At 33.9% G+C, this 27,597-nt stretch overlaps 2 protein-coding genes and 1 pseudogene across 3 annotated transcripts in view; all 3 read left to right on the forward strand.

Moving 5' to 3' along the window:
* NBEAL1 (neurobeachin like 1) overlaps nucleotides 1–7,670 on the forward strand; it is a 128,383-nt gene extending 120,713 nt beyond the window's left edge. For both annotated transcript variants that reach the window (XM_039844472.1, XM_039844473.1), the window contains one exon: nucleotides 315–7,670. In XM_039844472.1, the coding sequence (XP_039700406.1) occupies nucleotides 315–416 (102 nt within the window). In that variant the 3' untranslated portion in view covers nucleotides 417–7,670. The remainder of the gene's footprint in view (nucleotides 1–314) is intronic.
* Nucleotides 7,671–17,797: 10,127 nt separating this feature from the next.
* CYP20A1 (cytochrome P450 family 20 subfamily A member 1) overlaps nucleotides 17,798–27,597 on the forward strand; it is a 40,801-nt gene continuing 31,001 nt past the window's right edge. The window contains 4 exon segments of the mRNA XM_039844490.1: nucleotides 17,798–17,964; nucleotides 22,000–22,049; nucleotides 22,651–22,817; nucleotides 25,190–25,329. Coding sequence (XP_039700424.1) covers nucleotides 17,893–17,964; nucleotides 22,000–22,049; nucleotides 22,651–22,817; nucleotides 25,190–25,329 — 429 coding nt within the window. The 5' untranslated portion in view covers nucleotides 17,798–17,892.
* LOC120587752 (uncharacterized) lies at nucleotides 26,113–26,231 on the forward strand (annotated as a pseudogene).

Consider the following 27,597-nt stretch of genomic DNA (forward strand, 5'->3'; position numbering starts at 1 on the left):
TAATATGAAAATATTATTTTAATGAAGTGAAATATATCTTTGTTAATATATAAAATAAGGGAGTCTTTGACATAACTGGGACATTTAATTTAAAATTTGCATATTGGCATTAGACCATTCTCAACTGAAAGACAGCCATTGTAGAGAAGCCTTTCTTTAATTATTATTAACCAAGAATCATTAAAATGTTAATGATTCTGCTAACTGAACTTATTTTTCTGCATTCTACAAAATTAATGTCTTTATCAATTTTACTTACTCCTTTTTTTTCTTAATAACAATTATTCTTCACCTCTCTGGATTATTTTAAACAGATGCGTTCAGGTCAGCTTTCTCGAAAATTGTGGGGATCTAGCAAGCGGCTCAGCCAGATTTCATCTGGAGAAACTGAATACAATACTCAAGATTCCAAGTGATAGTTATGTCCATCTACTGTCATGGGTAATTGAAACTTGATTTATTGCTTCGTCACTTTAACCACATCTCTCAACTCTTCGAAATGTTTCAGTGCTTTTATTCTTGAAAATCATTTTGGGATTACCAAAACTGGGTATGCTGTGTGTGTAAAAATGCAGGTTATATTTATTATTCACTTTAAAAATTTCAAGTTAACATTATTAAATCCAATCTTATTAACTAATTCTTGGCTTACACTAAGATGGATTTGAGAAAATACATTTCATTAGATTTAGTGGTCCATTCCTAATGATCATTAGTTCCATTTTTAAAAACAAACCTCTGAAAATGAAGTTAGATTCAATATGCTTATTATTCTAAAAAGCAATATTTAAGGTATTTCTAATACAAATACAGATGATAAGACCATTGAGAGACATAGCTTTTAATACATTCTTTAGTTAATAATTTGTCTATTTACTGACCATCATATTTAAAAATACATAAATTTATTTGTGTAACTCCTGATTGGAGGTAATATTTTAATGGTATCTGTTGCATACTTGGATTTTCAAAACTCAGTATAAATTCCAGGTTTTCATGATACGTTGAAAATAAGACTATTGATTGAAACTGGTATATTGGCTCATTCCACTACTACTTAGCACATTACTAAAGAGAATTTATTGAAATGTATTATAGAGAAATGAGGTATATTTTGCAGATGTATTTCATTAGTGGTGTAATTAAAGAAAAATGCTGATTATGATTTTGACATTTGGGCCCTTTAAGTAGCATTTACAGCACAATGTATATCTGCAAAATTAGAAATTTCTTAACTTTTTCTTTACTAATCAAATACTATGTTTTCCCCTGATAATTAGAAGACTTAGCAATGATACCCAAATATGCTACATTTTTACGTAGGACTTCCATGTGATTGATGAATGAATTGAAAAGATATGTATAACTTAAACTAGTCATTTAGATATAGTAATTTTAAAAAATACATATTTCTGTTTCATGTTATATATAACTTTTACAGTTATAATTATTTCATTATACATAGCTAAATGTTACATTATGCTTTACTATTCAAGATTTTATAGTAAAAAGGCTGATAGATGTATTTTGGAATTAAAAAAGATTGTTAAACAGTGCTTTTATAAAGTCATCTTTTGAGTTAGATCAGAGAGCTTTTACAACTATAAGTGTCCTTAATCTGAGAGTCCATGGGTTTGGGGGAATTTATGAATCCCCTGAAACTGTGTAAAAATTTTGTGTGTTAACTGCAGTTTTTCAGTACTGAATACTTGAGTGGCTTTCTTAAAGGAGTCTGTGATCAGAAAAAAAAAAGACTTCACACTAATAGCTTCTTAAAATAATAATATTCTTTTTCATTTCATAAATCATAGATTTCCTTACATCTAATTGAATCTTTGAGAATTTTTCCCTTTGTAGTTCTTCTCTCCTGTTGCCCACAATACCTAGTACCTTTTTCTTTATAACTCTATGAGTGAGTGAAAAATTTATAAGTAAAGGATTCTGTTTAGGGAAGCTTTTTGAATAGATCTGATCTATTGGAGTCAGGACTAATAAAAGGTTATACTAGAAAAAATTTTTTCCCAATTATTTAAAGTCCTTTTCTATTTAGTAAGAAACAGTTATGTTTTAGATAAATAACACTGAAATAAACTAATACAGCAAGTGTAAAATAGAACGTATGTAAATGTGAAGCTATCCTTTTTGAAGACTTAAGGAACATATGGTGAAAATATCTCAGAGATAATTGTGATTCATTGAGATTTATTGCTTCTATTAGTTTTTTATCTGATTTTAATTTTTACCATACTTTTTAAAAATTTCATTTATTAGTTTTAAGTACACATTACATTGGTTAGACATTTAAATAGTTTATACAACAATCTCCCTAATTGCTTTCTCTATTGTACTTTTTAAAGGAAGTTTCAAGTCAACAGAATGGAAATGATTGACTTGGGGTATTTTAGGTGTTGATTTTTTTAAAACTGTTTCTAAATCAAAACTTGGATATTTTTCTTTTGCTTATTTATCCAGAGATTTTGGTGTAAGAATACCTTTTTAATTTTTAAGGCTACTTAATATTGGTTTTAGAAATTATTTTTTGTTAAACAAAAAAGTTTAACTTAGATTATCAGGGAAAAATTCCTGAATTTATGATGTTTTACTTTGCTTCTTTTAGATGGAGAAACTGAACAAGCAGTATTCATTTTATAGCACAAGTAGGAAGAAGCTTTGTTCACACTAAAATAGATTAACACTAGATGTTCAGAGCAGTAGAATTATACCTTATATTACTTGCCCAAAAGTAAAAACCCAAAATGTAGAATTTTAAGGAAAATCTTTGAGAATACTAGAAATGGTTTAGAGGAATGGGACTTAAAGTTTATCTATTAAATATAGTAGAACCATTGGCCGAATAATATATTCTTTTTTTAAACAGTTTAGCCCACTGAATTAAAAATCACTAGGTAAAATCACTGAAAAGATATACTTTGGGGAATTCTGGTATATTTAGATGTTATCCATAGAAATTATTTCTGTATTGTATCATGGGAGATATTAGAATGGAATACCAAGTGGACATTTCAGTAAAGAATACGATATCTCAACTTAAGATTTGCAAAGTCTGTTGTCTGCAGAACTTTTCATCTGCTTTTGTTTCTTAACACTGGTGATGATGAAAATAAAAATCTCAGCATCCTGGTGATCAGAGATTTATATTAAGATGATGATTTTACTTTCTAGAAAAGGAGGTTAAGTATGAAAACTTATAATATCTGTGCTCACTTAGAGAGTAAAGAAGCTTTATAAGATTTTTTTCAGCTCTTCCCAATCAGCATTCTGTCATTACTTAGATAAAATTGAAGGAGAGAAGATAAAATAGATCATGGCATGAAAATTAGGAAGTATATGAAAATGAAACTTGGCCAGTTGGTTTAAAATCTTTTAAGTTTGTGAAGCTCATGTCAGCTATGAGTAAGTTTCTATCAATTTTCTTTAGGTCTCAGTGCTATTTTTAGATTACATCTTTTCGTAGGAGAGAAAATGCCAAGTATTCATTAGTCATTAGCAAGGAACATCAATGAGGCTTCTTTTTTTTTTTTTTCTCCTCAAATGTAAAGCACATAAAAATTCCCCTTCAAAGAACTGGTATTGAAAATCAATTTTATATCTCTGAAGGAATAAGTGTGTCCTCATAATTAATTAGAATTTAGATATGAAATTTAAATCTTAACCTAAGATTTTTTGTATTTTGCTTAAATAAGAATAAGCAGAGAAAATTGTTAATTTGAATACCAGATTTTTATTTAATGATAGACTCATGGCCTTTGCTTTTAAGAATATTTTATGTTATTATTACTAAAGAAATCATTAATGGAAATCTTTTAATGGAATTTAAAGAGGTTAGCTCCTTTTATATTATATTTATAAAATGAGTAGCATTGTCTTTATCACCTTTCCAATGAAAAGATGCAAGTGCACGGACTATATTAAATAAAAATATATAAATATTAAAGGACATAATATGGTGAATGTGTGTGTGTTTGTGTGTGTGTGTGTGTGTGTGAAGGTTCATCTCTTCAAATACATCACCAAACTTGTCTTCCGTATGTAAGTTCTTAAACCTGTCTTTACGGTATAGTTATTGACTGATATAAAAAATGAAATATATTCTTTTTCTTTTCTAAATCTAATCTGTTGTTTTCTTTTATCAGCCAGACACATAACTTGTCCTAATTACTGTTTCTCTCATCAGCTAAAACTGTTCTCTCCCAGTGAATGACCAGTCTTAAACATTTTTATCACTCTCAACAAATATCCATTCTCGATATTCTTTTTACCTAATTCATTTCTTTATATACTGGACATTTGATTTGTTTTAAACTTGACCCTATGCAGAACATTGTTCTGGAGAGTTTTCCTGCATCAAAGTCCTGGTGGTACTTTTTATTCATGACATTAAGCATCAGCAGTATATTGTATCAGTCATCCCGTTATCGTTTCAGCATTAGTGAAACATCGGCCACACCCTTACTTCTTTAATTTGAATCTAGCATTTTCTAGGCTAGTGTTTCTTAATTGAAATTGCAGATCAGAATTGTCCATGAAATTTTAGAAATACACAGAAGTCTAGGCACTATTCTGGACTTTCTGAATCTCTTTACTTCATATTCTTGGTACAAAATAAATTGTGTATCAAGATTATTATATTAAATCTTAAAATAGTTTACTCTATAGAAATTATATCTATTCATTTTTATAAATCAGATCTATATTCACAGATTTATTTGAAAGTAGTTTTGATCATTAATTTTGGAGACATTTTATTGAAAATTTGATTGGCTTCTTATCTTTGTATTTCACGCCATAGTAACAACCAAATTTCCTTTTCAGTTGCGTTATTATAAACCCTCTTCAGACCTTTCATGCTTGAAAATTATAACTAATAGTTACTTTCAAAAAAGTGTTTGCTTTTATTAGTTCCTAGTGACTATCAGTGAATATTTGTATATTTGAATTAGGTAACATTTTTAAGTATTAATAAAAAGCATGAATAACAAAATGCTTGATTAAAAAATAGAATTGGATATTTTATAACCTTAAAGCTAGTAATCAATAGAATTTTCCTCATTAAAAAGCATGGGATAGTCTATGGCCTGCTACCCTGAACTACCCAGCCCAATCCTGTCTGATCTTGAAAGCTAAGCAGGGTCGGGCCTGGTAGGACTTGGATGGGAGACCACCTAGGAAGACCAGGTGCTGTAAAAAAAAATAAAAAAAATAAGGGATCGTAAACTTGACAAGGTCCTTGCAATCTGTGAGGTCAACCAAGGGTTGCCTCACCTAAAAAAAAACAAAAACAAAAAATTGGATAAATTTCTTCTACTTCTGATGACTTTTGTAGGTATAGTCTGTGTATGGAAATAATCTTTAATTCCTCTACAAAAAATCCTAGTATTACAGAAAATAAAGCATTAATATTTAAGATATTTAAGTCTGTGTTAGAAATAATTCATTTTTTTTACATTGAAAATATAAGGCAATCCTAGATTATAGGAGTTAATTTTTTCTTCAGAATAAGAACCTTGCGTAAAAGTGGCTGTATATCAGATACTTTTCTGGCACATTGTAGTAATTCTTCGGATACATCTTCTTAGATTATCTCACTGACATCTGTCACATGTGGATGATTTCTAAACACATTGCAGGATTTGGACCTACAAACCTAATGGCTGTAGTGAAAAAAGATGCAACTGTATTTACTTTTGTAGTAATGCCTATAATCCTATGAATTGAAAGTCAAAGGAAAAGAATGAGTAGAAAGTCACTAACTCAACATTTGTTTTCTGTGGTATAGTTTTAATACGTTTCCTTGGAAACTTATTTGGCAAATATTATCATAATAACAAAACAACTCAATTTTGTCACTGAAAGAATTACTCATTTATTTTTCAAAGTTGACTGTTAGTGGAGTTTTGGGGGTGTGTGTTTGTGTGTGTCTGTGTTTTCACTTATAATATGGCTATCTCATTATTTAAAATTTATAACTATTTTTGAGTGTACAAAATGATTAGCTATTTGTAATACTATTATAATAATAGTATTGTAATTTGAGAATAAGAAAACAAATTAGGATTTAGGTGAGATTGAAAAATAAAATTATATTTTATTGATTAAAATAGAAACTTTAAAAAAAGAAGCCTTATTCTAATTAGATCTTTTAAAATTTTATTTTGGTAATAATATATTTCAACATGATTAAAACTAAAGGTTCTCTGGTCACCAGTATACTAACTAGTTAATGTTACAATGCTGTTTTTGATGTTCCTTCTCTTGGAAACATTTTCCTGTGTTATATGTGCAATGTGGTTTAAGATTTAGTGGGCTCAACCTGCAAATTCAACAGATACTCCTCATGCATTTTGAAGGAAAGAAACTTATCTGCGATAAACATTATTATTTTGCTCTTCAAAATGCTAAAATTATATTAATCGATAAACAGTTTAGAAAGTGGTTCTGGTAAGGAGATTATCAGTTGCCAGACTTAACTGAAGAATTTCAACCTCTTGGTTTCTTATATTGGGATTAAAGTGAATAATTTTATTTATTCCTTTGAGATGTTGATTGATTTTTTTAGATAACTTTCAAATTAATTAAAATAATTTATACTTCTTCCAAAATTATGGCATATTACAGTAGATCTTACTATTAAAAACCTTTTACATTTTAGACTTTTTTTCTTACTGTTTTTTATTGCTCTCTGATTTGTAAGTACAATAACCAAATTTTTTTTGTGGTTAGTGTTTATTTTGTAGTTAGTTTTACATAAGAAAAATTGTTAGAAAACTATGGCTGGTCTGTTCTCTTCCTAACAGGTATGACTTTCCTCTCCCCAACTATTTGCTTTTAAAGACTTGGAGGAAAAAAAATGCAAAAAGGAATCAGGTCTAGCCAGTCATTTTCTATGAAATGCATTGCTATAGAAGTGAATCCATTAAGACAGAAAAATATCAAATGATTTGTCTCTTATAGAAGTTTTTGTAAGACCCAGATTAAATAGGAGCATTTCAGTGTTAACACAGAGGGTGACAGTAATTTGAATGCATGTGTGTGTGTGTATGTACACAGTCAATTTAAAGGAGGATAGCTGAAAATTCAGAATTACATGTTAAAAAATTTGCAAATTGTGCTTATACTTAAATATTTAATTCAAAAAGTTATGTAGTTATCATAAACGTTCCTTCTTCAATACTGGAATTGACCATGAAAAAGAATATTAAGCCTTATTTATATCTAATTATTGACTGCAAACTGACGCAGTGAATATTTGTATGCCAAAAAGGTTTTAAAGTTGGGAGTTTTAGACTCAATAAAGATGTGTAAATAATTTTGATTAGTGTTCTCATTATAATGAAGTTACTATTTGGTGCAATACATTCTTCTCTTCCTCATCCTTTTAAAATTAAATGTATAAGATATATGTTTTGTTTTGTTTTGTTACATTGAATTCTGTTTTAAAATTTTTCCAATGTGTGTATATGAGCTAATGTTTGATTTTTTTTCTGTATAGCATGATTGAAGATAATTGAAAAATTTGCACTTTTTTTAGTCCTTTGGAAATTTGTATTCTAATGGTTTTTAAAAATGTACATTTATTTTGTACATGATAAATTAGCTTTGTACATGGAAATGGGTTTGAGTCAAATTAAAAAGTGATGTTACTTTCTTCAGCTGACTTGTAATTCTCTATTCATATATTCTTATTACATCTTAACCTCGACTAAGTTATTTGAGTAGGCAAGGAATTGAATACAGTATTTGTTAGGCAGCAAATTGATCACTGCTTCTTTCTCATATGAGCAGAATTTCTTTTGTAGTCCTATGTGCATAAGATAAATGTTATGTTAATTGACCAGTTTTTGTCACATGTAACAGCAGATAATAAGCCGTTCATTTTAAAGCCACCTCAGAAACATGGTTACATTTTTTCCCCCAGGAAATGATCATAAGCCAGAAATCTCCATTTGTAGTTAAATCATATATTAGTTTTTTTTTAACTTTTATTTCCTTTCATAATTAAAATCTTTTAATCATCAAGTTTTGACAGTCTAAATGTTAACCTAATCCTTCTGTTTTTGTTAATGTTTATAGAACCTAATCTATAACAAGACAGAACCTAAGCTCTGTATAAGGTCCTTGCTAGTACTTTTGTCTCTAGATCCAGAATAACAGAACAGAAATGAACATTAACCTCTTTCTAGCCTAGCACCATGTATGAAGTATTTTACACTTTAATTGAGGACACTTTGCTAAATTGGAAAACTTCCTGCATTCATTCATCTGATGAAATTGCTCAGTCACAGGAGAATCCAGGCCAGGTCAGTTCAGGCTTAATTAAGACTGCCTTGCTTTTGTGAAATAAGTTTGTAACACAATACCAAGCATTAAATAAATGTATTTTTTTACGCAGTAATACTGGGGCTTATATTTTTTCACCTTATATCATTCTTTTAATGAGAATCTTAGATTAAATTATTTTTTAAAACTTTGTTAAATTTCTTTTACTAATTTTTAACTGTTTTCACTATTGAACTCAGAATGATTTTGACAGTCTGTTCAATTCTTGCAAAACTCTTTACTTCTACATAGTGTTCGGTGCATTTTCTGAAGTTGAATCCATTCAATTGTAACTTTGCCGAGTTTGGAAGGGTTAGGGTAAGGCTATGGAAAAATTGTGAATTTCCATAATTCATGCTCTAGCCATATAAAATTCTTTTTAAAAGTAGCTGCCCTCTTACATTATTCAACTTCAATTTATAGCCCAAATCCTTTAACAAATCATGAATTTTCAGAAGAAAATACTTTACCAAGTCATTCATATGCATATGGTAAGATGCTTAAAGAGAAAGTGAAGATGGATTTAATTCAGTCTAGAACAACAATATTTTCAGAATCTTATTTAATATTTTTTTGTCAGGATACTTTCAAGAAACATTACAGAGGCATTTACAGATCGGAAAGGACATAAGAACTTACTTACCTGAATACTTGAACACAGTGTCGAAGAGGTCGAAAAAGAACATTGACAGCCTAAAAACAATGTTCATTAAATTTTACATCTGAGAGGGAATATGTAGATCATCTGGAACTTTTATTTGAGGTATAACAGTTTGAGGAACTTTTATTCGAGAAAATAATCTATATTTATTTAAAACTGAAAATCATTTTAATATGAACAGTTGTATTATATGTAAATACTCTGATTTTCCCATATCGATTAAATGAATAGTGATTATATTAATAATATTATTAATTAGAGCCATAGTCATGCACAGAGATTTATGCAGGTGCAGACTTTCTCAAGATGGTATTACCTTGATGAATTTGTCATGGTTCAGGATCTGGCCCCACAGTATCCTAAAGATAAGCTTATGATTAGCACAAGTTCATAAGAGAGTGACATAAATAAATTATAATGTAAATGTACTAATTCATAATACAGTATATTAATTTCCAGTACTCATTTCTGAGGACAACCTTTCTTTCATTTCTTACAGTTGCCTTATATACCATCAACAGATCCTAGAATACTAATGTCACTACTATTTTTTAAATATATTGAAACAACAGAAAATTTAATAAAAATTTTGATCTATGGTCAATAGTATTGAGCGAGATTTTGAGATATTGCCACATATCTCTAATAGAATGTGGTATAGTGGAAAGGTCATGTATGTGGCTTCAAGTTACGTTTCTACCATCCATTGGCTCTACAACTTTGAATAAGACACCTGAGATATCTGGTTCCAGTTATTTCATCTGTAAAATAGCAATGTTAATGTTGGCTTAGGGATCAAATGAAATAATGTTAAAGGATCAGCAGTGAAAAATATAGCATTGTAATAAATAATTTTAGTTTCACATTAATGAAAATAGGACAATTGGAATATCATTGATTGTAGGAAATCCAGATCGTTAGCTATGTATGTTTAAATATTGGGTAGCAAGTATGGAGTTCCTTCATAAAAATGCACTGAAAGGTTAATAATAAATTATAAATTATTAAATGGGGACTATACAATATATAGCATGTTAAGCAACACAGATTTTAAAATTAAGGGACTAATCTCATTCAAGGAGCTTAGTGCTTAGATTATCTTTCACAAAAGTGAAATCTATACTTCCCTGGCAAGAAATAATCTTTTATTTTTATTTTTAATTTTTAATTTTTTACATTTTAATCAATTTAATTCCTCAGTCTTCTACCCATATTTTTCTTTTTTATATTAAATTTATTGGAGTGACATTGGTTATTAAAATTATGTAGGTTACAAGTATGTAATTCAGTAATATATCATATGTATATTGCATTGTGTGCTCACCACCCAACATTAAATTTCCTTCTGTCACCATACATTTGACCCCCTTTACCCTGTCTGTCTCCCCATTCCCTCTTCCCTCGGGTAACCACTAAACTGTTTTTTGTGTCCATGAGTCTGTTGCTTTTGGTTTTATATCCCACATATAAGTGAAATCCATATGACTCAACTTTTTCTGACTTATTTCGCTTAGCATGATAATCTCAAGATTATCATGTTGTCACAGTATTTCATCTTTTCTTACGGCTGAGTAATATTCCATTGTATATATGTACCACATCTTTATCCAATCATCTATTGAGGGGTACTTCAGTTGTTTCCATATCTTGGTCACCATGAATTACGCTGCTATGAACACCGTGGTGCATATATCTTTTAAAAATATTATTGGCGTGACATTAGTTAATAAGGGGAACATATGTCTTTACAGATAAATGTTTTCAAATTTTGGGGGTTGATACCCAGAAGAGGTATTGCTGGGTCATATGGTAATTTTATTCTTAATTTTTTGAGGAGCCTCCATACTGTTTTCAGTAGTGGCTGTACCAGTTTACATTCCCACCAGCAGTGTATAAGTTTCCTTTTTTAAGAGAGGCAAAATAAGTTTCTTTATAGTGAATAGATGATATCCATATATCCAAAATCTAATTATCTTTACTATGAAGTATTTAACTGATAGATGATGTTGATCATAACATCAGATACCTCATTGGCTTCCTTTAGGGTACGCCATTGCATTTAACAGTGATTTCGTACATTCCTGTTGCTGCTGTACATTACCACAAATTTAATGACTAAAAACAACATAAATTTACAATCTGGAGGTCAGAATTTTGAAATCAGTTTTACTGGGCTAAAATCAAGGTGTCAACAAGGCTGATTTCTTCTGGAGGCTTGGGGGGGGCGGGCGCGGAATCCATTTCCGTATTTTTTTCAGCTTCTAGTGGTTGCCTGTGTTCCTTGGGTTATGGCCACTTACTCTGTCTTCACAGCATATCACTTTAATCTCTGCTTCCATCATCCCACTGCTTTCTTTGCCTCTGACTCTTCTTATGTTCCTCTTATCAGGCCTATTGTGATTATATTGGGCCCACATGGATAATCCCAGTCTATCTCCTTATCTCGAGATCCTTAGCTTAATCACCTCTGCAAAGTTCATTTTACCATGTAAGGTAATATTCACAAATTCCAGGGATTAGGATGTGAACATATTTAGGTGCCATTATACACAATAATGAAAAACCAATAGTTCATATCAGGTATGTATTCTTTTCTCTTTTGCTGCCTAAACCAAATTATTCCCTTAAAAATGATGTAGCTAGTTTCATTTTGCAATTAGGGTTTACAACTCTTATGCAGTAAAATTATATGGAGGTTTGAAATGAGAATGTGTCATTTATGAAACATTCTGCTTTTAGCTAGTATGCCAGTTAAGTTAACCAGCATGAAACGGTGTTTGTTAAAGGAAAATGAGTTCTATTAACATCCAAAAAGAATTTAATTTGGAGTATTTTAAAAGATATTAAATATTTTACTTCTACATTTTTGGAACTTTAAATTCAACTAAATAAAATAATGATTGACTAGAAGCAGTCCTTACCACTTAACATTTGCCATAGTTGATTTTGTTTGCTTCATAGGTCTTTGAAAAAACTATATACTTTACGGTAAGGATAACAGATTGAATATAAGTACTATATTTAGTTTTTTGCTCCATATTAAAGTTCAGAACAACAGTGAAGACATAAACCTACAAGGATAGAGAAAATAGAGGAAATAAGCAATATAATTTTTGAAGTTGGAAAATTAATGAATGGTAAAGCAGATCCAAAATAGATGACTCTAGGTTTACAGGGTACCTAAGGTAGTGATAGTTACCTATATCCGAATCTCTCTTCAATGTCCTCCAAAAAACCATGCTAATAAATAAGAACAAATAACCATGATTTCAAGATATCGATAAGACAAATAACACTGCAGACTTCAAGTTACTTAATAAAAAACAAATTCTAGCAGAGCTGTCTCAAGTTTTTATAGTAAGCCTTTGTGGAGAGCAAGGAGAGTCCAGAAAAATTTAGAGTAGGTGAATAGCAGACTTAAGATGAACTAAAAAACAAAAAAGACTTCCAGACAGAGAAAGCACATTTTAAGTGCAAAAATATTGAAAAGTTTGGGACTGGATGGAGAGTACTGTATACAAAAAAAAAAAAAAACAACATATGGACTTAGTGTGCAGCATTCGATGTGGCAGTCTCAGAAGGCATTGCTGCTTGAGAAGAGTAAAAATGCAGCCACTTTGGAGACTGGATGTGAAGGAGAAAAAAAAGAGTGGGGGAAATTTAGGACTCTGCAGGCAATAATAGACAAACAAAATTATTGAAAGGCATGTAATCCTACCCCTAACCCTCACCTCCCCCCAAAAGAAAAAAACTACAGCTCATTATCATGAACAAAGAAAAATCCTTAAGAGAATAGTAGTAGTATATCAATTCTAGCAATGGGTGAAAAGTATAATATATGACCATGCTTCATCCCATGAATTTAAGATTGGGTTAACATTTAAAAATCAATGTATGTAATTCACCGTATTATAACAAAGAAAATCCCTATCATTATCTTAATAGATACATGCAGATCAATTGAGTCAAAGTCATCTGTTCAAGATAAATTCTCAGCAAACTAAAAATAGAAGGGAACTTTTTTAATGTAAAAAGGATGTTTATGAAAAATCCATATCTATATCCATAATATTTAATGGTAAAAGACTGAACTATTTCTTCCTAAAATCAGGAACAAGGCAAGAATATTTCCTCTCACTACTAGCATTCAAATTGTACTGTAGGCCCTAGCTAGTGCAATAAGGCAGGAAACAAAAAACATACATATTGGAAAAGGAACAGCAAAAGTATCCTTTTTTTGCAGTTAACATAATCCTTATATATACTACACACACACACACACACACACACACACAACTACTAGAACTAATGATCCTAGCAAAGTCACAAGATACAAGTCAGTATACAAAAAGAGGTTATATTACTGTATATTAGTAATGAAACCTTGAGATTCAAAATAATGCAATTTATAGTAGCATTGAAAAGTATGAAATACTTAGGAGTAAATAACATTTGCAGGACACGTACACTGAAGACTACAGAATATTGAGACAAATTGAAGAAAACCTGGGTAAATGGAGGTTTGAAGAAACTGAAATGCTGATTCGAAATTTTATATGTAAATACAAAAGACCCAGAGTTGTCCAAAGAATTTGAAAAACAAAGTCGAAAGGTTTACATCCTTTGATTGCTATAGACTTACTATAGAGCTACAGTAATCCAGACATTGTATTAGCATAAGGATAGACATGTAGATCAATGGAAGGAAATAGAGGCCCTTCAGATATATCCATACATATAGAATGAGTGAATTGTCTACAAATGTGCCATTTTGTAGGTAATTCTATATTAGCTGAGGAGAGAGCACTGGTGTAACAGTGGTTGATACGGGGATCTGGACTGCTTGCTCATGCAGCTTTTCAACAAGTGGTGTTAGAACTGGTTATCCATATGGGAAAAAAATCTCACCTTTACCTTACAAATTAACTTGAAGTGAATTATAGACCTAAATATAAAACCTACCACTATAAACTTCTAAATGAAATCATAAGAATACACTTCACAATCTTATGTCAGCCGAAGAATCTGAGTTTAGAGAAGTTGAATTTTTTATAATGGGCTGCAAGACCTTTGCCCTGAAGGGAGACATTATTATACTGATAAGTAAGTAAACTTGACCTCTATTCTAGAGAAAAACCATCTCCTTGAAAAGGTTATGCCCAGAACAAAAGTGACAGTTAATACCTTGCTTGTCAGAGACTCAGTTTCCCAACACTGCCCATCATAAGCCAGATCTTGTCAGACCACCAAGCCTTAAGGATCGCAGGGCAGAGAGGCAAGCTGCATGAGCGAGTAGCTCAGATCTCCATAGTATCAACCATTGTTGCACTAGTGCTCTTTCCTTAGCTACCATTTAGTTTTGTAGGTAATCCTATATGATCAAATGGAGGAGGAGAAAAAAGCCCAAACTTGATTTACACATGGGATGGCTCAGTATGTTGGATGAAGCCAAAAATAGGTCGCAGCTGAATCAAAGCCTTATTAGTGGGCAGTCTTGAATGGCAAGCAAAAACCACCTCAGTGGGCAGATTTTTAGTGGTGCACCATGCCATTCACTTTACATGGAAAAAGAAGAGGCCCAAGGTTTGAATATATACGGAATCAAAGGCAATGATGAAAGGCCTGGTCAGCTGGTCAAGTCTAGAGTAGAGGTATATAGATGAACATGGGAGTGGGAAAGAAGTATGAAAACCTTTTAGTTACATATTAACAGCCACTAGATATCACTCACCATGAAAGAGGCCCTAAACAAGTGAACAAAGCAACCAGTCCAGTTCATGTTAGGTAGTCCCTGCATTGGCCACTCCAAGGCTGGTGCAATGGTATATGAAAGAAGCCACAGTGATAGAAATGGAGACTACATGGGTTCAACAGCATGAGCTCTCCACTAACCAAAGCTGGACTAGCTACTGCCACCATTGAATGTCCAACTTAACAGCAGCGAAAAGCAATGTTTAGCACCAGTATAGCTTCATTCCTCAACAAGACCAAGGGGCAACTTGCTGGAAAATTGGCCACTTTGGGCCCCTTCCATTCTAGAAGGGCTAGTGGTTCATTCATAAAGAATAGACATGTATTTTATGTAGGTTTGCCTTTTCTGTTCACAGATCCTCAGCCAGCACCATTAACTTAAGGGCTATGGAGTATTTAATTCACTGGCAAGGGATCCCACATAACATCACTTCAGTTCAAAGGATTCATTTTATAGTAAATAGGTGCTATAGGATCCTATGATAATGGGATCCACTGATCATATTGCATATATCACCCACAAGCTGCCATCTTGATAAAGCACTGGAATAGGTTGGTGAAGCAGTTATTCAATAAGGATGAGGTGTCATCCTTAAGGATTTACTATTCTCATTAAATCAAAGCCTTTTATATGGTGCTATGGCTCCAATTAGAATAATGCACAGTGAGAATCAAGGAGTGGAAGCAGAAGTAGTACCTCTGATTTCCATTCCTAATGAAAGCTGAGAGGAAGCAAAATGGAAGCTTCTAAACCTGCTTTCTTTTCAGCCTCAGTGTACTGATGCTTATTATTGGTGGAATCCTACTGGAGGCAAGTTTATAAGGGAGAGAGGTGGTGTAATCTGTAGGAATTCGCACCAATGCTCACAATATAGGGCAAAGAATGGCAGAGAACAGACCTGAGATTATTGGGGGAGGAGGGAAAGCAATGAGCACAGATGTTTCCATTTACAATTCTTTACTTTCAGTAAAATGGAGAGGACCTAATTGAGATTTGAAGGTAAGGTAACAAACCATTAAACATAATATAAACCTAGTTAATCATATTTTTATATAAATGATTTTGGGCCTGTATCTCAGAGACTGCAAGACATTGAATGACGTTGCTATAGTAACATCCCATCTTGTTATTTATGTGAAAAAGGTGTGATCAGGACTTACATTTATTAAAACAAGAATAGAATTGATGATGAATCCTGGCTAATTTTAGCAATAAATAATGTTCATAAATACATGAACTAATTGAAAAAATGCTCATCCATCTGAGGAGATGTATTTCCAATAGAATTTTGGTTATGTTTACTTCTTTGTCAAATTCTGCAACTATTTTTTTGCTTAATTGTGTAACAAAATTGTAATAACTTGATCCGGAAGAAATATTCTAGTTTTAAAACTTTAATGTTTTAAATTTTAAAATAATTTATCTAAATGTTTAAATCTTTTAAATCTTTTAAAATATTTAAAACTATTTCATGGAGATACAGTTTTTGAGATACAGAATTGAACAATTTGAAGAGGTAAATATTTACAATATAATTCTTATAAGAAATTTAATCTTTTAAAATGAAGATAAAAATTTTAAATGTCAACACAAAAGTGTGTGAGAGAATATATATATGGTTTTTCAAAAAATACTTTTGGGGAGCATTTAGGCAAAAATTTGAAGAACACAAGAGGAGGTTGTTGTATAGTTGTAGAGACTCAATCACCAAAATACTGTGCCAGGCTCAGCATCTATAATTTGTCTTTTTCACAAACCCTCAAAATTCAAAGGGTCAGTGTAGGACTAAAGGGGAGGGAGTGTAGTCTATATTCAGGATTGGTGCCTAGGGTTATCTACCACATTATGCATTTAAAAACTGATGTTTTCTGTTTTGAAAATCTATTTGGAACATGATTATGATGGGAAGTCTCCAAAATTCTAAAGAATTGATTTAAAAATTAACTTTTGAAACATCTGTTCGCAGAAAACTGGAGTTGAAAGTACAATTTCTGTCAAATTAAATCTGAAATAGCAACGTTTTGTACATTTGCTATAGATGTCAAAAGATTTGCCATTTTCAATGAGGCGTTTCATGCATATTCATAAAATAAGTCATTTATTATAGAAGCTCTAAAATGCAACCTGGAATGATTTCTCTTGCTGAATTGCCACCCACTCACCCCCTTTTGAACACTTTTATTATTAAAGCTATAAAATCTATAAATACTTACAGGACGCTTTCACTAAATGGAGCACCAGTAAGTAGCAGGCTTTGCCTCACATTATCCATGTCAAACCTGAGACGTGAAATAGAAGGAGAACAACTAATGCTAAATGCTAAAGTAGATACCACTTTGGCAGGAGCTGTGCCAAATAAAATATCTACTTTAACTCTACAGGCATTCTGTGTGTATTCCACGGTTTTACACAGTAAGAAATGGAAGCTTAGAAAATTCAGGGAATTTACTGAAGAGCGGAGCAAGGAAATCTTATCCACCACGAGAGTGTCACAGAATCACACTTCCTAGCCCCCTTCAAACGTAAATTCTTTTGCAAAACAAGGAGCACCTAAAGGATAATGCTTGATTTTGACACTACCTTGTTCAGATTAGCTTAGATCAGTGGTTCATCACCGCGTTTAACAGCTTTGTTAAAACACAGATTGTTGTGCCCCTCTCCCTCTCCAGAGTGTCAGATTCTGTAGGTCTGGGGTGGGATGGAGAATCTGCATTTCTAGCAAGTTCCCCGGCGCTGCTGCTACTACTGCGGCTCACAGTCCCGGGACCACACTGCGAGTCTCATTCATTGGTTTAGAGGTTTTCATCTTAAATCCACTGGAAAAAGTGTTGGTCAGGGCAGAGGGGCAACTTCTAACGTTTTTAAGAAGCCTGGGCTGTTTTCCCAGGCAACTCCGTCCCCAAGTCGTGGGCGTGTCCCGAAGTCGTGTCCACCGCAACCCCCGCCTTGCAGCGCGGCTCCTCGGCGCTCCATTGCTCTCCCCCGCAGCCGGCATCCCGGCCTTGGCCACGCCCCCCGCAGCCCATTCGCTCGCTGCTCCCGCGGGGCGCCGCGCCCACACGCTCGTGTCCCAGTCCCCGCCAGGCCCAGGCGCTGCTCCCCGAGCGGGGGATCCGAGACGTGGCTCCCGGGCGGAAGAGCCATGCTGGACTTCGCGATCTTCGCCGTTACCTTCCTACTGGCGTTGGTGGGAGCTGTGCTCTACCTCTACCCGGTAACCGCCTTCTCGGCCCTCGGGGGCCCTGGCCGTCTCCTCAGCCTCGGTCTTGCCCGCATCCACATAGCTCCGGTCGCTGCGGGCTGCAGGGGGGCGGGCCTGAGGGTGGGGTTCCTGCTCCTGCTCCCGCCCGGGCGCGGGCAGCGCTCGGCGCACGTAGCGCTCGGCGCACGTGACGGACGCGGTGCCCGGTGCGCGCGACCCCTGGGCTGAGGCGAGAGGCGCTGGCGGCCAGAACACCACTCAAGCCCCGGGGCAGGCGGGCGAGTAGCTCAAGTTACCTCGGCTTCCGCGCCAGAGAGCCGAAGAAAAGCCCGCGCGGCCGCGGGAGGGCTGGGGGCTGTTCCTCGCCGTCCGGCCTCCCCGCGCCCAGCATCTCCATGCCACTGTTCCAGGGAGGATCTTAAGTACTTTGAGTGGCTTTTTGGCAGAAACTCTGCCAAATACAAATTCCATTTTTTAGTGTTTCTAGGAGGAAACTCCAGGGTGCTCCACCCTTTCCTCCTTTTCCGAGGATTCTCCAAGCATTTTTTGTGTCGTCTGCCTTTCCATCTGTCTTTTGAACTGTCGTTACCGGAATCCAAAGTCCTGAAGGCCCTAACCGGGTCTTGCTCCTGTAGGGCCTCAGGGGCAAGTGGGATGAGCGCCGTGCACTGGATTATGTGTGAGCTTGACTTGGCCACTTTTTTTTCTCTGAATCTCATTGTAGCCTTCTTTACTGGCCTTGGTCAACCTCAGAAGAATCAAATAGTTGAGGAATCATCTTTAAAACATGTTCTACAAAGTAAGGTAGTCGTTTTATAGGAAGAGTTGTGAAGTTTCTGAACAGCACCAAATTCTGATAATGATAGAACATCCTTAAACACTTTCAGAGCTGGTAAATAAATTAGACTGGAATATTGCAACTACACAACCTGTAGTTTCCAGTATATCTTATTTTCTGAGAAACTACACTTAGTGGCTCCAGGTCTTGAATTTTTGATAGTCTTTAAATGAGATTATTCTTTGATTAGCAACACTGTTCTTTCAATCAAATGCGTTCAGGAGCAACACTGTTCTTTCAATCAAATGTGTTCCAGACACTTCCCGGTGCTGGGGATGTAGCAATGAGCACACAGACAGAAAATTCCTGACTCATGGAATTTATATTCTTGTAAAGGAAAACAGACAATATAAACATATATAGTATGTTAGTGTTGAGTATCATGGAGAAAAATAAAATTGGGGGTAGGTAGGGTTGTTACTTTTAAGTAGGTAGTCAGATGTAAGGAGTCGTTTGAGCAGAGACAGAAGGGAGATGAAGGAGCAAGGCATTCGTATATCTGAGAAAGCATTCCAGGCAGAGAATAGGAAATGCAGACCTTCAGGGGAAACATGCATAGTGTATTCCAGGAAAACAAGGAGACCAGTGTATCTGGAATGAAGATAATGTCATAATGATGGAGATGACGGGCAGATTTTAGTTGTAGGCCATTTTGTAGATGAGTGAGAAGCCCCTGGAGGGTTTCAGCAGAAGATGACATTTTAAATTAAGGTAGTTAAAGGTTTTTTTTTTAATTAGTTAAATTTTAAAATAATCATTTTGGCTGATATGTTTAAAATAGACTTGTGGGCCTCCTGAGGCAAGGGTGGAAGCTTGTAGAGTAGTTAGGCTATTACAAGAATTTCGGTGACAGAGGGTGTTGGCTTGGACCACAGTAGCAGAGTTGGTGAGAACTGGTCCATTGTGAAGATAAAGCCAATGATATTTTCCAGTGGATTCGATGTGAAATGTGAGAAAGATGCATCAAGGAAAACACCAGAATTTTTAGCTTGAGTAGCCGGAAGAATGGATTGACTCCAGGGAAGACGAGGGTTTTGTTTTTGTTTGTTTGGTTTTATTTTGGTGGGAAGTAGTGAAGATTCATAGAGATCAGGAGTTTGTTTTTAAATATTCTGTGTTTGAGATGCCTTTTAGATATTCAGGTAGAGGTGCTGAATAGCTAATTGGTTATATAAGTCTTGAGTTTAAGAAAGTCCAGATTGGATCACTAGCCTAAATTTGAGAGTTGTCACTGTTTAAATGGTAGTTAAAATTGGAGACTAGTTGTCATCTCTCAGGGAGTGTAGATAAAGGAGAGAAAAAGTCCAAGGACAAGTCCTGCATACTCCGATAGTTAGAGATTGTGAAGAGGAAGAAGAGACAACAAAGGAGACTGGGAAGGAGCAGCCAGATAAATAGAAGGAAGCCAAGTGTTTTAAGCATAGGCTACTAATCAGCTAAGTTATGTTGCAGATTTGTCCAGTAAAGTAAGACAAGAAAATTTAGTAGCATTGGTAATCTTAAGAAGAGCAGTTGCAGTGGAATGGTGGGGATAAACTAGAATGGAGTGTGTTTAGAGATAACAAGTGGAGACAACTGTAGAGTTTTGCTGGGAAAGGAACTGGTAACTGAAGAGAGAAGTAAGATAAATGAAATTTTTTATGGTGGGAGAAATTTCATTATGTTAGTAAGCTGATGAGGATTGTCAAGTCATGAAGAGAAAATTGATGTAAGAACAGAGGAGAAATACTAGAACAATTTTCTTGTAGGTGGGAGAGGATGGGATCTAGTGTGGATATTAGAGGGATGGGAATACATTTCATTTAGAGCATAGTTCATAGTAATAAGGAAGGTGGAATATATGGGCACACGTATAGGTATATAGGTAGCTATGTGTTGAAGTAATCTCTTGATTACTTTTATTTTTTCAATAAAATATAAGATGATCAGTTACTGGTGAAGGTAGGGGATGCAAAGAGAGAGGAGTGAAATAGTCATCTAGAAAATGATGGACTAGGGAAATGTGTGATTTCCAGGCAGCTCACTTGAAGTTCATACAATGAGATTAGTCAGCATGGCTAATGTGTGTTTCTCCAGCTATGTGGATTCAGGGATAGTTGGCAGAACATTGAATTTAATCAGAATAGGTGTTTTGCTAGGCGATTATGACAAAGGCTGCAGGGCAGAGGACTTAAGGTTATATGCAAAGGAGTGCTCGTAATGATATACCATGGAATCTTAGCTGGCTAGAGTGGGAAATGAGTATATGAATGGGTGGGGTAAAAATACTTTTTGGAGTTAGGATGTTGATGTTATTGATAATGCCAAGGTTTAGCATGTGGTTGTGGGAACTAGTGGCTGAGGTAGCATGAAGATTTGAGTGGAGGAGAGATGGGTCAGGAAAGAGGATAAACTTCTCTAGGAATGTGAGTTTGACGGATAAGGGGAAACCTGGGAGTTATAGTCCTAGGCCTCATGTGTCCAGTGTAATTAAAGAAAAAGGTCATTATTATTCTGGATGGTCTCAAGGCAGATGGTAGTGGTGAGGCTATAAATGTCAAGGAGATTGAAGTTTCGCCGGGTCTTGCCAGAGATATGCCAAATTTGAGATCCATCCAAAAAATTGCAGCTGTTTATGAGATATGGATGTAATAAAAGGCAAGGAAGCATTTTACCTGGTGTTCTTGGGCTCATCCTTCATTTCTGCTAATGAAGTGTGGAGATTGGTATAGGAGCCATCTTATCCAGTGTACACAGGCTTCTGAGGCTCCCTCTTCATGCTTGTTGATGGAACTGTGGAAGCTAAGATTAGGGCAGTGGGGAGGGATTGTACTTATTATTTGCACATTGTTGGAGCTTATTCACTCTTGCCTGTTATTAATTTTTTCCAAATCTTTTCAACATTTCTGTCATAATACTAGTCAGTAAAATTGTTCCAATATTCAAAGGCATCAGTTGTATTTTCTTTCCTGTGAAGATATCTTTTCTGGAGTCCCCCTTCATCCCTCCCCAGTCAGTACTGGTTATCATCTCATTGGGCTGCATAGTTCTTGTTCTTTTACTATCATTGTGGCTATTCTCTTCACCTGTATTGGATACTCTCTCTCCTGAGATTCAACTAAATTGGAAAGCCATAATTTAAGGTCCTGCAGATGTCTTGGCCAAACACGTTTGACTTATGGGACATACGATAATTCATTATGCTAAACAGTTTTAAATTTTTCTTTAAGGCTTCCAGACAAGCTTCAGGAATTCCGGGGATTACTCCAACCGAAGAAAAGTGAGTAATTATTTTTTTGGAATTAAGTAGAGTCAACTCTTAATTTTTGATATTAAAACTAAACCATATTTTTAGGTTACTCAACTTATTTAATTCCTTTCATTACTCCCAATTTATCTTTTGGCATACAACCTAAACTTTGTTAAGAATAGAAAGGAGGACTGTATAAATTTCATACAACTTTTCATTTCTTTTACTTCCTCCAGCCAGAGAGACTTGAAAATAGACAGGGTTAAGATAGAAGGAAAGACAAAAATACTGCCATAGCCGATCTGATGTTTTCCATCAGCCTGTGATGATGTTCATTACTATCTAAGAATGAGGTGCTGCAAAAATTGTATCGTGCTTAAGTCAGATGTTGCTTGTTTACTTTTCTTATTTAGTTTGAAGTGTTATAAATACTTAAAATCTTAGACAATCTATGTCTAAATATAACTATAGAAAGCAAGAAGTCAAATATAAGTTTTTGGATTTTGTAGTAATTTGAATTTCATGTACCTTTGGTCTTATCTCTTGACACAGTTAATTCATAATCAGTTGTTGCTTTTCTGATTCTTCCAAGTTAACTTGATTGTTTTGTCAAATGTTACTCTTTTCTCAGAGATGGTAATCTTCCAGATATTGTGAACAGTGGAAGTTTGCATGAGTTCCTGGTTAATTTACACGAGAGGTTTGGGCCTGTGGTCTCTTTCTGGTTTGGCAGGCGCCTTGTAGTTAGTTTGGGCACTGTCGATGTACTGAAGCAGCATATCAACCCCAATAAAACATGTAAGTTTAATTTTCTTTCCAATAAGCTGATCCTTATCTTTTAAAAATAAATATCTAAAAGAACCATGTGTTGTTCTTAGGTAGGAATAGCTAACATTTATTGAATGCTTTATACTATATGCCAAGCATTGTACTGACATCTTTGTTTATTACCTCATTTAAGACACAGTATTGTAAAATGATCATTTTTTTCTTCAGTTTATATATGTATATAAAATAAAATCCCAATGTAAATTTTTTTGGAACCTGAAAAATTAGTTCTACATCTGGAAGAGTAGAGGTATCTGAGCAGCCAAGAAAATCTAGAAAAGAATATCAGTAAGAGAAATACTTGTTATGTCAGATAGACAGTACATTAAAAAGCTGGGTTAATTTAAAGAAACTTGTACTGTGATAGGACTAGACAGACTGATGGAATAGAGTAAGTAGTTTAGTAGACAAACCAAGTACATATGGTAGATAGTATTTTATGATAAAGGGGAAAGGAAATAAATGGTATTGCGAAAACTGGTTAGCTGTTTGGAAAAAAAAATCTGAATCCCTGCCTTACTCTTTATTTCAAAATAAATCCCAAATGATTAAAATGTTGAGTCATAAAAATAAAAGTAGAAAACATGGTTAAATATTAAATTGAGGGAGTTGTCGATAAACCCTTTCCTACCATGACAAGAGATCTTGGAGCTATCAAGCACAAGATGGGTAAATCTGTCTACATAAAAATGAAAAATTTCAGTATAATGAAAACACCTTGAAAAAGGATGAAGACGAGAGAGATGGGGAAATGTTGACCACTCTTAACTACACATAGTGCGTAGTAATTGATGACCATATTTCTGTAAAATAAAAAGGTACTATGAAAAAGTTAAAAAGAAATGGGAAAATTATTTCCCATCCATATATATAAAGTAAATAAAAACTAAGAAGAAAATAAAAAAGTGCAGTTGTAGAAAAAATAGACAAAAACAAGGTAATTAAGAAAGAAGAAATACAAATGGCAGATAAGCAAATGAAAAGATTTCAACCTCACTAATAATCAGTGGTATGCAAATAAAAATGAAATTTTTACCTATCTAAAGAGATGAAAAATATTGGCAAAACTCATTGTTGATGAAGGAATGGAGAAATATAGAGTATAAATATTTTACAAACTTTCCGAAGAGAAGGTGGGCAATGATCTTTGAACTAGTAATAACAGCTTCAGGAATTTATCTTGAATTAATAATCACATAAATGAGAAAAGACATTAGCATTATTTATTATAAAATTTTAAGTAAACAAATATTAATGGCTGCATAAAAGAGTACTTTCAGGTCTTAATATGATATAGATTTATTTTGTTTATCAAATATTTATATAGCAATTACGATATGCCAGCACTGTTCTAAACCCTTCACAAATTTTAAATCCTTTAATCCTCAGAACAACCTTATGAAGTAGGTATTATGGTTATCTCCATTTAAAGGAAGACAAAATTGAGATACAGAGAGGCTAAGTCATTTGCCCAAGGTCCCACCACTAATTAGTGATGAAGCTGGGACTTGGAGCTAGACAGATAGTCTGGCCCGTGTTCATGCTCTTAATCACTAAGCTTTCCACAACATAGAAAGATGGCTCTGTCAGAAAATATAGTGATGAGTGAAACCAGATGTGGTCTCTGCTCTGATGGAGTTTATAGTTTAGTGCTGGGGAGTAGGGGAAGCATAAAACAGTATTCAAATGATCACATTAATGAACTGAGAAAAATGCTCTGAAAGAAGGGACTGTAGTTCTTTATGTAATCTGACAGATTTTTGTCTCTCTCTCTTTTTTTGTTAAAAAATGTTAACTGCTGTAAAACCCTAAAATGTTTAACACTGAGTAATGTCTGTTGTGAGATTTAGATGAATTTTACTTTCTTCCTTGTATTTTACTATGTTGTTTTAATTGTTTACAATGGCAATGTATTTTTATGTATGTGAAAACAATATAGTCAGTTATTAAAGAAACACTTCAAATAATGGAGAAAAGTTTTTAAATCAGCTAAATAATTTTATCTATAATACTTGATTATGTGCAAAGATCAATTTTGCTTTAAAATCAGTGAAATGAGCTTTTTTTAAAATCAAAGATATTGTTGTCATGTAGGTTGAAAATTTATGCAAGTATTAATGGTTTATAGTAGAATTCCCAGTCTGTATATTGTATTCTTGCTAATTTTTATTGCCTTTTGAACTGTTCATATTTAGTAAAAGGTACTTATGGGAGTTGTGAAAAAAAAGTTGCCATGCTCTCAGCTACAATTCCATACCTCCCTGGTCTCTATGTTCTTTTGCTAGAGATTTATTTTTTTAGTGATTACTTTGACTTAAAAATGTTTAAATTGTCTGTTTCAGTGGACCCTTTTGAAACCATGTTAAAGTCATTATTAAGGTATCAGTCTGATGGGAATGCGAGTGAAAACCACACAAGGAAAAAATTGTATGAAAATGGTGTGACTAATTCTCTGCAGAGTAATTTTGCTCTCCTACTCAAGGTAAGGTGATAAGTAGTTTGGCCTGGAGTTCTACAGATAATAGTATTTTTGGCTATCGGTGTGTCTCATCTCTGCTACTCTTTTCTTGTTTTTCTAAGCTGATTTTTTTCCTAAGCTGATTTTTATTCTTCTGAAATTCTAAAACAAACAACACAAAACAAAAATCTTAGCATGTAGACTCCCTGTATAAGTTGGAATGATAGAGTAGAAAGAATCTGAAAATTTTTTCCATATCAAGCCAAACTTCGTTTTCAAGCCAAACTCTAAACCAGCGTTTCCCAAAACATGATCTGAGTGTACCAAATGCTCTCGTTAAAAATGCAGATTAGTTGGCCTCTTCTTGATGAACCAAATCACTGGAAGGGGGACCTGACATTTTTGAGAAGTTCGAGAACAGTACTAATCAATACCATTTTCTTTCTATCCCTAAAGATCCTTGTCTGAGCCCTGTGTGCTACCTGACAGTTCTCTCTGTTCCCCATAGGACCGTTCTAAACATTCACCCTTAAGGTAGTATTGCCAGTTTTACCCAACCCCTTTGCTTGCCCTAGATGTCCTTGTCCTCTGCTTTGCTGAGACTATGAAGTCCCTTTTATGTGAACTCTCTAAATATCCTATTCTCTTACCAACAAAGTCTATCCATTTTAATCTTTCTTTTCATTTTAAATCTTAAAGAATCCTTTTCTGTCTAAAACTAATCCATCCATTTGTGCCCTTTAAATATAATGTAATTTATAAAAGTAATGTGATTGCTATAACAAACATGAAAAATCTAACAGTATAGACTACAGCCATGCTACCCTGAACAAGCCTGATCCCGTCTGATCTTGGAAGCTAAGCAGGGTCGGGCCTGGTTAGTACTTGGATGGGAGACCACCTAGGAAGACCAAGTGCTGTAGGTGTAAAAAATTAAAAAATAAGGAATGGTAAGCTGACAAGGTCCTTGCAATCTGTGAGGTCAACCAAGGGTTGCCTCGCCTAAAAAATAAAATAAAAAAATAATTTAAAAAAAATCTAACAATATAAAGAAATCACCCATAATTTCCCTATAGGTATACATATGGTTGAGGTCATACTGTAAAATGTTATATACATTTTCACTTTAAAACAAACATTTTATCATGTCATTAAAATTCTTGCAAGAAAACTAAAGTTAGGCTTACTTTTTTTTTCTGTTACTAATTTTACAAGATATGGAAAAACTTAGAAAAGTCCTAAGGAAAAAATAAACGTTTTTAATACTATGCATTACCCAGTGATAACCAGTTTAATATTTTAAAATACTTTCTATCATTTCAGTCTTTTCTGTGCACAATAGAATTTTAATCAGCATTATAGTGTATGGATAGTTTTAGACTCTGCATTTTTGATTTACCATTATTTTGTAAGCATTTTTATAACACTAGGTATTTTTGAAAATTACATTTGAAAAGAGTCTCTAATGTCAATTTTATCTCCTAAATGTCTTTCAAATTGGTCTTATCTCCACCAGCACTGCCGTCATCCTAATTTAAGCTTCCATTGTCTTACCTGGATTGCTTGTTTCTCCTCTTCTCTGCCATTCTCCCCACATATTTTCTACCCTCTTCAAGGGTTCTTAAACTTATTTATGAAATGTACCTAATGGCAGTTTGGTGAAACTTATGGACTCCTGAGAATAACATTTTCAAATGTGTAACTACTTAGGAAACCAATATAGTATCAAATTAGTATTTTAAAAAACTTGTGTAATATATGTGCTTGATTATTAATGCATTTAATAACAAAGTCTGGCAATGCTTTAAAAAACTTCGATGATTTTTAAGTAATGACGTAATGGGGAAACAAAACCATCATTTTGAGATTTTTGCCATAACTGTAATATATGAACGTATTTGAGATTTGTATTGGTGACACAGAGGGCCTATATTCATAATTGAAGGAAATGCTACATTTTATTTAGATGTTAGTGAAAAATAAAGATTTTTATCCCCCTCATCCAAGTTCATGGACTCTGGATTCTATGCATAGACCCTTTAGTATTTGTGGACTTGAAGTTCAGAATCTCTGTGAATAGATACTTTCAAGATACAGTTTTTATTTTATCATTTCCTTGATCAAAACCCGTTCCTAGCTTCCTGGGACAAACTTCAAAATGTAGTGTTAAGGGCCTTGTGTGATGTAGCCTGTATACTTTTCCAGCCTTCTTTCCCACGTTCTCATTTGTGCTTATGTTCTAGTCACACAGGTTTTCTATTCTGTGCTGCACCTTGTTCTCTCCAATCTCAG

Source organism: Pteropus medius, unplaced genomic scaffold, assembly GCF_902729225.1.
Source record: "Pteropus medius unplaced genomic scaffold, Ma_sr-lr_union100, whole genome shotgun sequence".
NCBI classification, from domain to species: Eukaryota; Metazoa; Chordata; class Mammalia; order Chiroptera; family Pteropodidae; genus Pteropus; species Pteropus medius.